Raw genomic sequence first — 15,180 nt, 5'->3', positions numbered from 1 at the left:
AGGTCCCAGAGTGCCCACCATGCATACGCAAGGTGTGCACAATGGATCCAAATGTGGGCATGGGCTGACTAGGCATGGGCATGGTAACCGCATGAGAAGGCCATGGTGGAGGGATAGGGACACATAAAGTAGAGAATGCGAATCCCTCCATAAGAGCGACCCATGGAAAGAGTGATGGTGCACCATAAGCAAAGAATGGAAATCCTTGCATGTGAGAGGTCAAAGGAGGCGTAGTGAGGGGGATGTCCATCATAGCCGTCCCTAGAAAATAATGTACTCACTTGCGGAAAGGTGAAGGGAACTATGGTAAAGGGTGGCATTCCCTATAACGAAGCCCCATGGTGCAAAGTGACTTGAGAGCAAGTGGATGGTACAATGTTAAAGGGTAGCATTCCCTATAACAATGCACCGTGATGTGAAGTGGTAGAAAAGTGGGAGTATGGAACAAAGAATGAGAATGAGAATGTGCTAGGAGCGAAAACGAAGGTTCTAACTCCCATTGTGGGGGATGTAGATGTGGAGTGTAATCCAAGGTTTTGGAATAAAGAAGAGAGGAAATCAAGGTGTGGGCTAGAAGACAGTGGGATAGGAGGGATTTGAGAAGGGAGGCTTACGTGCTCAAATGAAATAGAAGATGTAGATATACCTGATGAAGGATGCCTGCTTCGAGAGCCCCCTCTATTGAAGTTTACATACAAAAAACCATCCGAATGCTACATACCAAAAGGAAAAACATGCAAGGATTTTGATTCATACGACTTAGAGGGGTTCTACGAACTTGACACTAGGCCTCATTGAGATTATGAAGATGGGTCACCACTCATCCCAAATGTCATATATCCTCCATGATCAGAGAGGTGGCCAGCCTCACCAACCAATCTGGATGGAGTAGCAAAGTTGAGGAGAGGTGTAAGTTTGACTATACATGATGTGCAAGTACTCTTGAAACTCCTCCTCTAACATGAGACTGAAATTTCAAACAAAAAAAAAAACAAAGAAGATGAATGTATTATGTGCATGTGGGATGTCATTTTCCTCGCCAAATCCATAATGCCTCCTTAGGGTCTCTAGTGATGGAGAAGCCTGATAAGACATCATGGAGTCCCGAAAAGAAGGTGACTAAGACATTGTGATTCGGTTATGAGTCATTCGTGTGCCTTGCACAAAACCTAGCCTCCACATTATCCGTAGGATACTCTTTACAAGAGCATCAACTCTAATACCATGGGAAAAAACTGTGGAGTAGCTGCTAGGGTTTACATTGAGGAAACACTGAGTGTACGGCCACGACAAAAACACAACAATACAAACACAAACGTGCAAAACTCAAATCGTAAAAGCAAAACTCAAAACTCAAACATAGAAACTGTTAGCGATCAGGTCCTAGCTGTGCAGGCGCCACGTGGCAGTCTAGTCGGACTGACCAGTCGGCCAGCCACGTGGCAGTCTGACCTGTACTGACCAGTCGGCTGCATTTAATGCAGCCGACCTGCCATTTCTAGGCGCATTCTTTTCGGCTATTTATAGCCGACATTCTGCACAATCTTCCACACTTCTGATTACAGATCTCAGGCTGGAGATTCGTGCAGATTACAGGCTGGAGATCGTGCAAACTGCAGCCTACTTCGAGGTGGACAGCAGGTTGCATCGTCGAGGTGGAGACACGCAGTCCCGTGCACTGCACCCATATACATATCTGCATATCTTTGTATACACCAGATCTTCATCTTCCACTGTCTCTCACTCTCTCTCTTCTCTCTGCGTTCACTCTCTCTCTCAGTCTTGGTCCCACGCTTCCGCATCGCTGCACTCTGACATGGTATCAGAGCAGTGAAGAAGGGCTGACTGAGTGAAGAACCTACCTGAAGAGGAGATTCCATCGCGACACAAGGCTGCGTTTCCAGCATTTGAGGGCGAGCGGGAGGGCTGCGCATCGGAACAAGGCTGAAGCGAGCGTGGGCGCGCAAGAAAGGAGTCCAGTTGGTGGATTTGCTGCTGTTTATTGCTGTTTGAAGAGGAGAAAGGCTGTGTTTTCAGCTTTCAAGTGCAGGTTTTACTTTTTCATCGCCTCCGGCAAGTGAAGAAGGTTCAGGACGCGGAAGAAAGAGCCCTAGCAGGCTGCGTTTTCACAGTCAAAGGGGGCTGCTTTTGCGTTTGTGCAGGCATTACAGGTGAAGATGTCTACAGAGATTGACTTGGAGTTCCAGACGATCATGGATCGGAAGGTGCCTGTCTTACCGCCTCTTTCCGCAGATCAAAAGCTCGATGGCGACAATTATCGCATTTGGCGCGTGATGATGTTGGCCATCCTTGAGTCTTACGATTTGGATGAGCTTGTATAGGAGGAGATTGACCGGCCCTCGGTGAGAGATGAGTCCAAACTCTCTTCCGATGCTCGTGCGAAGTTGGCCAAGGCACAGTCTCATTGGGACAAACTGAATGCCCGAATTCGTTCTTTTCTTTTTCTGTCTTGTACTACAGCCGTGATAGCCCACATCGAGCACTTGACGGTGGCTCGGGAGATATGGCTGGAGCTTGACCAGATGTATAACCGGATGACCCTTATGAAGCGAGTTTCTTTGGAGGTGCAGATGCGGACTTTGTCCGTGAACAAGTCTTCTTCGTTGCGGGAGCACATCAACAAGCTTAGACAGCTTCAGATGCAGGTTCAGAATGCGGGGAAGCTGATTTCCTCCGAAGACATGGCGATTACACTACTGTCCCAGTTGCCGCCACGATTCGGTGCTTTTTACTCCGCCCTTATTGCTTCGGGGCGAGAGTCTACTCTTCGGTGGGAAGAGCTGGTTCCTATGGTCTTGGACCAAGAGGAACAACTGAAGGGACAGCATGCTTCCAAATCGGAAGCTTTGACAGCTCAAGCCTCTCAGAAGAAGGAGAAGGACCAAAAGAAGAAGAAGGAGAACAACAAGTCAAAGAAGAACAAGGAAAAAGAATCCACATGCCATATTTGTGGTAAGACCGGCCATTGGAAGAAGGATTGCCCCGACAAAGACAAGAAGGACACCAACAAGAAGGACACGAAGGAATCTGGAGCGGTGGCTGCACCCTCATCAGCTGCGTTTCTTCATCTAGCACTCATTGAGGACTCTACACCGAAGGTTTCTGATGCTGCGATGACAGCTCCCCAGGCTCAAGAGTGGATCGTTGACAGTGGTGTCTCCCGGCACATGACTCCTTCCTCAATTGGTGTTGCCCAGTTGCGACCTTCGCGTGGGCAGATTCTCATCGGAGATAGCTCTTTGGTGTCTATTGCAGGACGGGATAAGATGCAGCTTATTCCCGATGGACGTGGTGGTCCTCATACCTCAGAGGTCTTGCATGTGCCAGGTTTAGGGTATCATCTACTTTCGGTTCATAAGATTTGTTCACTTGGACTTTTGGTGGAGTTTGACAGTGATTCGGTGCGAGTCCTTGATCGTGGGTCACGGAAGGTTCTCTCATCAGGATATGAGGAGAACGGCATCTACAAATTGACGTCTTCTACTGCCCTCCCTACTCTTCTTCTTACCTCTCAGACACAGTCAGAGCTATGGCATGCTCGGTTTAGTCACCTCAACTATGATTATCTTCGGAGGGCGTCACGTGGACAGCTTGTTCGAGGGTTGCCGAACATAGTGGTGAGCCAGCAGCCATGCGTCTCCTGCATTCGTGGAAAGCAGCATAGAGATGCGATTCCCAACAAAGCTTCGCGACGGTCTACTTCACCGATGGAGCTTGTATCTACGGATCTTTGTGGCCCTATAAGGAACGAGTCCTTGAAAGGGAGCTCGTACTTCATGTTGATCGTAGATGACTACAGCAGGATGACTTGGGCCTATTTCTTGGCGTTGAAGTCGGAAGCTTTCTTCCACTTCAAGGATTGGCTTCTCTTTGAGGAGAACCGATCGGGCCGGCGATTGAAGACCTTGCGATCCGACAAGGGTGGTGAATTTGTTTCTAATGAGTTTGCTCATTTTTGTGCAGATAAAGGCATTCACCAGGAGTTTGCTAACACCAACACTCCTCAAGAAAATGGCATTCTTGAACGAAAGAACCGAAGTGTGATCGAGAAGGCGCGCACCATGATGGAGCACCGACAGACACCTCAGTATCTGTGGGCCGAGGCTGTGGCTACTGTAGTCCATATCCTCAACCGATCCCCCACTTTGTCCGTTGATGGGATGACACCTTTTGAGGCTTACTTTGGGACTAAGCCCGATGTTTCTTATTTTAGGATTTTTGGGTGTGATGCCTATGTTCATATTCCCAAGACTCATCGTGACAAATTTGAAGCGGCTTCCCGAAGACAGGTGTTTGTTGGCTACAGCTCTCAATCCCAAGGCTATCGTTTGTATGATCCCGTCAAGCGGGATGTGTACACCAGTCGAGATGTACGGTTTGTGGAGGTTCCGGCCATAGCAATGGGTGAGGAGCATCCCGTTCTTGGAGATCCAGGGGAGAGTTGGGCTCCCGAGACAGTTCCTTTGGAGCTAGCGTCTTTTGATTCCGATACAGAGTCTACTGTTCCACCGGTCACCCCCGAGGAGTTACCACCGGTGGATATCCCAAAGTCTTCAGCTGATGGAGAGAGACGAGGAGAGGTCTGGCCTCCTCCTCGTTGGGCTCGTGACACACTCCGAGATTCAGGGATCGAGGGGGTCCCTGAGGAGTGGGGACCGCAGGATGGTCCGCGGCGGTCACGAAGGCACCAAGCACATTCTACGGAGCTTGTTTGCTCTAACTATTGTTTGATGACCCGTGTTATGCAGGATCGAGAGCCCACCTCCGTGAAGGAGGCTTTACAGTCCGCACCATGGAAGAAAGCTATGGAAGCCGAGTTGGAGGCTATTGAGAGGAATGGCACTTGATATCTCGTGGCTCGCCCCTCGAATAAGAAGGTAATTGGCGTCAAATGGGTCTTCAAGACCAAGTACCTTAGCGATGGTTCTTTGGACAAGCACAAGGCTCGCCTTGTTGCTAAAGGTTTTGCACAGCGCCCAGGGATTGATTGTCATGATACTTTTGCCCCCACTGCTCGTATGGCAACTATTCGAGCTGTTCTTGCCTTGGCTGGCCATAGGAAATGGCCTGTCTACCAGTTGGATGTGAAGTCGGCCTTCCTCAATGGTGATTTGAAGAAGGAGATCTATGTCAAGCAGTCTCTTGGCTTTGGATCTTCAAATGGGCAAGTCTACAGGTTAAAGAAGGCCTTGTATGGCCTCAAGCAGGCTCCGCATGCATGGAACGTGAAGATTGACTCGTTCCTTCAGTCACAGTTGGGATATCGGCGTTCCCAAGCCGATCCGCAGCTTTATGTACACACTTCCGAGGCTGGTTGTGTGCTTTTTGTGTTGTATGTTGACGATTTGATTGTCACAGGTGATCATGCACAGAAGGTCAAAGAGACGAAGGCAGCTTTACATCAGGCGTTCGAGATGACGGACTTGGGTCTACTCCACTTCTTCTTGGGCCATGAGATTTATCAATCTCAGAGGGGGATTTTCATCTCTCAGTAAAGATATGTACAGGAGCTCTTTGTTTCTTTTGCGATGGAGAATTGTCGAACCATTTCTATTCCTATGGATCCGAACTGGAAGGCCACTTCACATTCAGATTCTCCCTTGGCGGATGCTTCCCGCTACCGTCAATTGATTGGATCATTGATTTTGCTCCTCAACACTCGTGTTGATCTTTGTTTTGTTGTTGGTCTCTTGGTGGGGTTCATGAGTGACCCTCAGACGGTGCATTGGCAGGCTGCTCAGCAGATACTTCGGTATTTGAGGGGGACATCTGACTTAGGGATTCATTATCTAGCAGGCACAGGTGGTTCAAATCTTATACTTGCAGGTTGGAGCGACTTGGATTGGGCTGGCAATGTGGACCACAGGCGGTCTACTACATGCTATTGTTTTACCTTAGATACAGGTGTTATCGCATGGAGTAGCAAGAAGCAGCCACGGTAGCCCTTTCATCTACTGAGGCGGAGTATCGGGCCGCGTCTTCCACGACATGTGAGGCTGCGTGGCTTCGGAGATTGTTGGAGGAGCTTGGCTGCTCCCAGACTCGTCCTACTTTGCTGCAATGCGACAATGAGAGTTGCATTGCCTTGGCATGGATTCCTGTTTTCCATGCCCGGACGAAGCACATCGAGATCCAGTACCACTTCATCACGGAGAAGCTTCTGGGTGAGACCATAACTGTGGAGTATTGCAAGACGGAGGACAATCTTGCAAATTTATTTACGAAGGCGCTTCCCCAGGCTCTACTTTGGAAACATGCCATGTCCCTCAAGCTTTTGCCCCGTCCAGGCTCTGAGAGGGGGTGTTAGCGATCAGGTCCTAGCCGTGCAGGCGCCACGTAGCAGTCTGGTCGGACTGACCAGTCGGCCAGCCACGTGGCAGTCGACCTGTACTGACCAGTCGGCTGCATTTAATGCAGCTGACCTGCCATTTCTGGGCGCATTCTTTTCGGCTATTTATAGCCGACATTCTGCACAATCTTCCACACTTCTGATTACAGATCTCAGGCTGGAGATTCGTGCAGATTACAGGCTGGAGATCGTGTAAACTGCAGCCTACTTCGAGGTGGACAGCAGGTTGCATCGTCGAGGTGGAGACACGCAGTCCCGTGCACTGCACCCGTATACATATCTGCATATCTTTGTATACAGCAGATCTTCATCTTCCACTGTCTCTTTCACTCTCTCTCTTCTCTCTGCGTTCACTCTCTCTCTCAGTCTTGGTCCCACGCTTCCGCATCGCTGCACTCTGACAAAAACAAACAAAAGTAGGAGAGAGACAACACAACTCTGAAGTGAATGAAAACTGTAAATGAATGAAGAGTATACAGAGTGCCCTAGGGCAAAGCAGTAGTGCAAGAGAGTGACGCCCACCTAAGACGGATCCCAAGTACTAAAACCACTAGTCAAAGTTGAAAAGAGTGCTAAATAATAAAGCACAATAGTCTGCTCACCAAAATACACTAGTTGGAGGCTGTTAACCCTCAAACGAACAAGATGGAAAATCCAGAAAATCTAAAGCAGAAGACAAAGCCAAGGCAAAAGCAGAATGGAGAACGAAGGCATGCTAAGAAAAATCGGAAACACAAGTGTGAAAAAGTCCTAAATCAAGGAGAGGTACTCAAGAAAAAACACAAGTCAATACTTTTGTAAAAAAGCACAAGGTGCACCGTGATTTATTTTAAGAGCGTTGGGCTCTGACCTATGCAAATTGTAAATATAGATGGGCGGTAGGATGGAAGCTAGGAAGATAAAATGACAATTGAAAAAATTGCCTAGGCTATGGTCAACCATGTAAAAAGGGGATAACCGCCTAAATGGGATTTAGGGCTTTGTATATAAGGTTCAAAAGATAAATGAGAGCTCATTCTTTGGTGTGTGGCAAAGTGGACTCTTCTTCTTCTCTCCTCTTCTCTTGCTTGCTTGTGAGTGCTTGAGGGAGAGAGTGTGAGGGAGTGAGAGAGTGAGCTTGTGAGAGTGAGGGATCTTGGAGGTGAAGCTCTCCACCATCTCCTCTCTTCTTCTTCTTCTTCTCTTCTCTTCTCTTTTCTTATCTCACAGCTATGAAGAATGAAGCTTGGAGGAAGAGGCTTGAGAATACTTGAGCTTGCATCACGAATCATGGAGCTATCGGAGTACTTGAGAGAGGAAGCAACTCAATCGGGCATCAAGGTAACTCACTACACTCGTAGAGAGGGATAGTGTGTCGGCTATGTGAGAGGTAGCCATTAGTGCTCACTTGAAACACTTGAACAAAAAGCAGTCCGTGGGTCTTAGCGGTTGAGCTTGTGCTCGCCTCTACAAAGGCTAAAATCTTGTAAACACAGTAGTGTACCACCAAAGAAGGCTGAAAACTAATCACCAAGCCAGAGAACTATCAAGTGACAAAAACAGGAGAGGTGTTTGCTGATGTAGACATCCTACTGGACAACAAAAATTCAAGTGCTACAACAATCGCTCGGTAGGAGAGATGGTAGCAATCTATCGCCTAGCGCCAAATGCTGAAAACACACGCTGATTAGGTGCTATGATGACATAGTAGATGGAGACCTCCAAACAACACAGCAATAGCTGAAAGCAAGCCACCTAGGGCTAAATAGTGATGGGTTGCAATCAGTGATGGCTAGATAGCAAATGGTAGGTAGCTAATGGCTGGGTTGCAGTCAGTGATGGCTGGATAGCGAATGGTAAGCTCCTGATGGCTGAAATCTACACGGTAGAGTAAGAAACCTACACAAAAAGATGAAGACCAAATGGGGGCAACCTATCTATTTATAGATGTGGATGGACCCTCCCAAATTAGGGCTTCACAGAAATTCTCTCAAACCGCACACCATTTTTGGGTTTTTCATTAAATAAGCATGTTTTTGGGGCTATTTAAGAGGCTAATCAGCATGTAATGCATTTCTTAGCTCAACACCATGATGGAAACAAAGATGAAAAAGTTATTGGACAATGAAGAGTGAATAAACACAAGAGAATAAAGGCAAAACAAGTGAGGCTCCTAGGCTAAGGCTCAAATGCATAACATACTAAAGTGTGTATTGAAGTATGTACAAGTATGGATGCCTATAAAGAGGCAACAAATGTGGGAATTAGCCGACCTATTGATTAAGAAAATAGGAGACCTAGATCGGACACAAAATGGTGCGATCTAAATGATGCCACGCAACAAGAGGGAAAAGACTAGAAAAAACTCTACCCAACTATGGAGCTGCATATACAAACTCAAAAGATGCATGGATATGTCATTCTTTTCAAAAGGGACTAATGGCATCCCCAACCTTTATGCAAATGCCCTCAATTGGAGGTCCAAGCAAAGCTGCACAAATTTCATATACTATATAAAATAACCTTGTCCATTCATTCTACGCTAGACAATAAATAGCTCTTGAAATCCACATCATGTTGACAATTGTTCTCTTGTCAAAGCTCTTCTAACTACTCTAATAGCAACCCACCATATATCAACTATCAAGTGTCAAGAACCTTCGAGAAAGGTTCCTCTTGCCACCCATGCTCCACAAGAATTAGCCAACAACCATCTCCCCCTAACAAGCAGCCATTGGCGCACACTACATGACCAACTCTGTCTTCGTGGCCACCATCAAGTCCTCCATGTATGAACGTAGAGCCTATGCATGTAAAGATCTGCCATCATAAGTATGAACAAGAGGGCTAAAAGTGGGCACAAAAAGTATGAGGAACACAACTAGCAAATGAATGCTCAAAATGAAATGAATTAGTGGGGATCTATGGTTGATTTTAAGTATGTCTAGCTCCATACCACAGTCTAGCCTAGGCCTTGGTAGTTGAGCATGTTTCCACCAATGGTCCATTGGCCCTGGCCAGCCACTTTCCCATGAGGTTGACCAGTTTCCAATCTCGTGCCTGCTTATGGCAGCCGCCGTGCTTGTATTTTGTTACTTTCAGTTCTCATTTTTGCCTTCAATTCTCATTATTACACACTTCAGCCTAGAATCCTTCTACCTCCCTTTATTCTTCTTCTTGCTGTCCACTCTTTTGCATTTCTGTTTCCATCATGGTATCAGGGCACGATCCCGTCCCCCACTATTGAAGCTTCCCGAAAGGTGGAAGCTTGTTGTATGTGGGTGCATCTCAGTCCATGCACGTGTTTCTCCAGTTAGAAGTCCTCAAAGTTGCCAAAACAATAGACCATGTGCATCCCAATAAATGATCAATGACACACTAACTACTTAACGACATTATATCTTAGATATATGATAATCACGTGTGTATCCATATGTACCTAAAAGATCTGTGCATTGCAATCAATGACGAATGAAACAGTAACCAATTGCAGCTTATGTAGACACAAGGTGAAAGTAACCGCTGGATTTTTGCTAAAATTAAAGCAATGTGCATTTCAATTAATAACAAATGAGACATTGACTAGAAAGGCAAGCATTCCAAAAAGGGGGATAAGAAGTCATCTTTCTTCACGGGTCTCTTATAAGCTCAAAGAATGAAAGAGACTGACTCTGGAGATTGGTTCCAGTGTCTTGGTGACTTGGACGGCACCAGCCCCTGCACTCTCTCCGCAAATGAAGCCCTTTCTGTATAGGGGAAACGCCTTGTCGGAGGGAACGTACTGAGAGATGAGCTGCAGCTGCGCCTTCTTCTGGCCGCGTGACGAGAACGGAAGGATGCCATCTGATGTTGAGGCAGTGAGAGGTCGAGACGCCATCGCCTCCATGCCCACAGATGAAGACCGACTTCCAACGATGAAAGTTCGAGCTTCAATTTGAATTTTGCATAGTAATAGCAAAATTACAAGGATAGATAATGTGAACATTCTCACTTTATTAAATATTTTGGCTGATATATCGAAATTTTCCCAATATAATCAAATTATATTTAATACAAAAAAACATATATTGTTTCTGCAATTCCTTTAGGCATGAGAGTTAAAAAAAGGTTTCCTTTTGCCTATGTGTAAACAAGCATGCCCCAGGGTGTGCAAGAGCATTGCCCTTGGGCCTTTTGTTATTAGTATTTTCCTACAAATTAAAAGTAGGTCATTTAACTCGAATTAAGTAGGTGTAATTTTTCAAATAAGAATTGCCTTATTAGTGTGCCATTGTAAGAGTATATCTTCTAAAGGGCAATGCTAACAAATATAAAAGAAAAGCAAAGAGGTAGTGCATGAATTCATAAAAATTAGATAACATATAACCATGGTAACGGCACAAGTAAGAGGAGAGATAAAGTGAACATTTTGATTGTCCTCTAAAGTGAACAACAAAAATGAAAGAAAGACCAATAAGCTTACACAAAAGAAGATAGAGAGGAAGCTATAGTGTTGGAAGAAAACCAAGCCCACATATCAAGGTGGTTCCTTGCCCTGCACGTAGGGTAAGCAAGCAGGAGAGAGCTGAAGATGGATGTGGGGTCTGTGCAAAAGTTGAAGAAGTTGGATGAATACAATAAGATGGATGTAGAAAGCTATGCCTCCAACACTAGAGGCAAGAGCTTCGACCCAACAAAAGTGGTGAAGGCATTACTCACCAACATGCAAAAGATCAAAGAAACTAGGAAAAAGGCTTTGGAGAGCTTGAATAAGAGGGTGTACAAGGGTTTGTTTATCTTTGGCTATGGCTATGGAGTCTATATGCACTCATTACTATGACTTCTCTTCTACTAGTAATCTATGTTTGTTCATGGGGCGCATGCCCTCAAACAATGAATTCAATCACTCTATGAAATTAGATTCTCCCCATTCTTCAGTGTGTGTTATATGTGCCACCATCAATTGGGGCACTTTGCTAAAGGGTGCCCTAGCAAGGGTAAGAGCTAGGCATTTGAATTTAAGGAAAAGATTGAACTCGACGAATTTAAGGATGTTCAAGCATCTAGTTCCAAGGAGGTATCACATTACAGGCCAGGCCCCACAAGCAGATGGCTAAAGAGAAAGAAGAAGCAGTGGCACCCAAAGGTGGAAATAATGCTTAAGAGACAAAGGGTAAGGAGAAGAACTAGCTAGAAGACAAAGACAACACAAACCTTGGAGGCTAGGGTATGGATCCTCCAAGGGAGCAAAAATCCAAAATATAATTCCAACCCTAGAACTCAAAGACCTTCCTCAAGAAATTGGCTCGTAGGATTCAAGAATTTATGAATATCTTTGTGCTATTGGGGAGGTTGATCCTAACACTTAAAATTGATTTTTTGCATGGACACATCCTTCAAAAAACTCACCATGATTAGTTGGAACATCATGGCTTGTGCTCTGAGAATCGAAGGAAACCTTGTATTAGATTAGTTAAAAGTGTAAACCTAATGTTATCTATCTACAAGAAACTAGGTTGAAAGGATATGTGGTGGTAGGTTTCCAAAAATGCAAATCTAATGTTATTTGTCTATAAGAAACTAAGTTGAAAAGATGTGCAGTTGTAGGTTTCCACAATTGGGTAGAATACTCTATGTTAGCAACTTGGCATGCATAGGAAGGGAAGGTGCTTTAATGGATGTTTGAAGCAAGCTCAACCATTCTATCCTCTATGTCAATGATATCAATAATATGCTAGCAATAGGATTGTTGTGGATAATGAGGATGTTATTATTAGGGATGGATAGCATGTCGAATTAACAAAGCAAATACCCTACTTTATGGTGATTGGAACATGACTAAAGGTCCTGAAGATTGTTCGCATGGGAGTAGGTGCATGATTGACAAGGATATCATGCCCACTTTGTGTTTATTGGAGCATGATTGAAGGTCTTAACGACTGCTCTCATGGGAGTGTTTGCATGATTGACAAGGATACTGAGTCCACTACATGGCATAATAGTCATAAGGACAACACATGGAGGGATGCCCACCTTGATCATTTTTATGCATGTGGCAGCGAGGGACCGGTTGTCCTCTTGAAGGGAGAAGCCCTAATTGGAAGCATGTAGGTGGAAGCAAGAGCTATGGTGAAAGAAGCAAGAGAGTAAGAGCAAGAGACACAGGATATTGGAACTCCAACAATCACAATGTGTGACTGGCCTTCCCTAATTCAAATGTCACTGAAATAATAAAGAATGAAGTGATTGTGATGGGCACCCACCACCTATAATGTATAGCTATATGGGTATTGTTGGTGTAATGAATACAAGGGTGGTTACAAGATGAGGAAAGATGTTGTCTCATCCAACACCCATCAGCTTTTAGGAAGGCAAAATGCTCTACTGAGTGACTTTTAGTTAGCAAAAATGTAGGGCTTTAGTCAGTTGAGATCTTGACAAGCTCAATGGACTTGTCCTCAATGATCTCTTGGATGATAAAGTGGTAACGCATCTCAATGTGCTTTGTCTCACATGGAAGACCAGATTCTTGGCCAACTGAATAGTACTCATAGAATCCAAATGCGGTGTAGAAACCACATCAGCAATACCAAGGTCTGTGACCAAACAACCTAATTAGAGAGCCTCCTTGCAAGCCTCAGTGGCTGCAATATACTTTGCCTCTATAGTGGATAGGGCCATGCATTTCTACACTCTAGACATCTAAGGAACAACACCTCCAGCAAAGCACTAGAGGTTGGACTTCCTATTATGTGCATGTCCTACATAATTAAACTTAGTGTACCCCATGACTTCTGTATCCTAGCCACCATAACATATGCACATATCTGCAATGCCCTTAACGTACCTCGTGATAACCTTCACAACATCCAATGCCACCTGCCAGGTGTAGCCATATAGCGTGCCACAACTCCCATTGGAAATGCTATGTTAGAATGACTGGCTATCATGGCATACATAAAACTTTCCACTATGGATGCATAAGGAATCTTGGCCATCTCCGTTTTTTGCTCATCAGACTGTGAACAATCGACTTGACTAACCTTTACATGAGAAAGTAAAGGACATCCAATAGGCTTAACATCGTGCATATGAAACCGTTGAAGGACCTTATGGATGTATTTCTTCTGTGACAAGTAAAGGAGCCCCTTAGAGCGATCATGCATGATGCGCATCCCAAGAATATGCAAGGTGAATCCCATGTCCTTTATCTCAAAAATCTTATTGAGTTGACGTTTCAAGGCATCCAACTCATCATGAGTGCTCCCAGCAATCAACATATCATCGACATAGAGTACCACAATAATGACAAGTCAATGTGGACTTACTACCATGGGACTTACTAGAGATTGTCCACGTGATTGAGAACAAGACTTCTGAGAGTCTCTCCCACGGAGGTCATTACCCCTTCTACCATTATTGCCTTGGATTGTCAAAGAATGAAAGGTACAAGGAGCATCTATATTCTTTCTATTGACCTCTCCATTCAAAGTGTACCCTCTACATCTTGCAATTTTAGCCCATTAGCATGCATATTTGCACACATAGTAGTATGGAACGTGTCCCATGACTTAGGCAATGTAACTAGCAAGGAACAAGGGAGGGAGATTGTCCTTAAATTCAATCCCTTGCGGAGATAATGTTGGGGGTAAAGGTGCCTCTACCTAGCCGCCCGTGTATTATTACACTGACAGTACTCGCGCTTGCACACTCCAGGCAATGTGCACCCATCATTGTCACTTCATTCTTTATTCTTTCAGTGACATTTGAATAAAGGGAAGGCTAGTCACATATTGTGCTATTGGAGTTCCCACATTTGGACTCTCTCTCTCTCTCTCTCTCTCTCTCTCTCTCTCTCTCTCTCTCTCTCTCTCTCTCTCTCTCTCTCTCTCTCTCTCTCTCTCTCTCTCTCTCCTTCCACCATAGCTCTTGCCCCCACTACTCATGCTTCCACTTCAGGGCTCACCTCCCTTTAACTGGTATCAAAGCCTTCTTCTTCACGAGCTCTTGGTCTGTCACACTCTTAGCTTCCATTTGAATACCTACAACAGTCATCTCTTTGTTGGCAGCCATAGCCACTTCATTTGAGCTTACTACCAGTTGCATTCTTCTTGGGCACTCTTTAAGCCTTCTCAAGCAAGTCTTGGAGTAGCCCCCCATAGCCCTCACCCTACTATTGTAGCATCACATTGCATGGAATAGGCCCTTTTCTAGCATCATCTCATGTTTTTCATCTCATATAGCATATATTCTTCACTGGGAAGCTATGCAAGCACTTATATACTTGATTTTGATGCTTAACATTGATCCTTCCACTCTTGGCATTAATTTGAGTGTTAAGCTTCAATTTTGGACTATTATAATAGTCCATAGACTATCATAAAACAAGGCAACACTTATCTTTGATGTCTACACTCATTGCCATTGGTTGGTGGATGATGCCTAGTTATGCATGGTTGATGCTTATATATTCAGGGATGCTCTGTCATTGCTTGGAGTTAATTTTGGACTAATTTAACCACTTCATTTACTTTGTTTTGGCTGAGCTTTGTTGGCTGGAAAAACATGGCAACACCCTATTTGATGCTTCTATGGTTAGCTTTGTTGGTCTTATGATGCCTGGTTATGCTGGGTTGATGTCTACATGTACAGGAATGGTATGCCCGTGTTATGGGTTGGATTTGGAGCTGATTTTGGAACTGAAATAGATTGGTTTGACAGTGTATTCAATGCTGTATACAATAGGGCTAAACCTTTTTTAGCAAGGATTTTATATGCCTATTTCTCCTGGCTATGATTCAGGTGTTCTATATGCACTACTGATGTGTACCATTGATGCCACTATACTAGTA

General features: G+C 44.9%; 1 protein-coding gene across 1 annotated transcript in view; it reads right to left on the bottom strand.

Moving 5' to 3' along the window:
* Positions 1-10,310, bottom strand: part of LOC148019359 (sulfate adenylyltransferase subunit) — a 111,351-nt gene extending 101,041 nt beyond the window's left edge. Inside the window, exon 1 of the mRNA XM_087701364.1 lies at positions 10,020-10,310. Coding sequence (XP_087557490.1) covers positions 10,020-10,235 — 216 coding nt within the window. The 5' untranslated portion in view covers positions 10,236-10,310. The remainder of the gene's footprint in view (positions 1-10,019) is intronic.
* Positions 10,311-15,180: the final 4,870 nt, after the last annotated feature.

This window comes from Lygodium microphyllum, chromosome 20 (genome assembly GCF_053477565.2).
Source record: "Lygodium microphyllum isolate KBCC chromosome 20, Lygodium_microphyllum_v1.1.10, whole genome shotgun sequence".
NCBI classification, from domain to species: Eukaryota; Viridiplantae; Streptophyta; class Polypodiopsida; order Schizaeales; family Lygodiaceae; genus Lygodium; species Lygodium microphyllum.
Note: the sequence above shows the minus strand (reverse complement) of the source record. Positions and strands in the feature narration are given on the sequence as shown.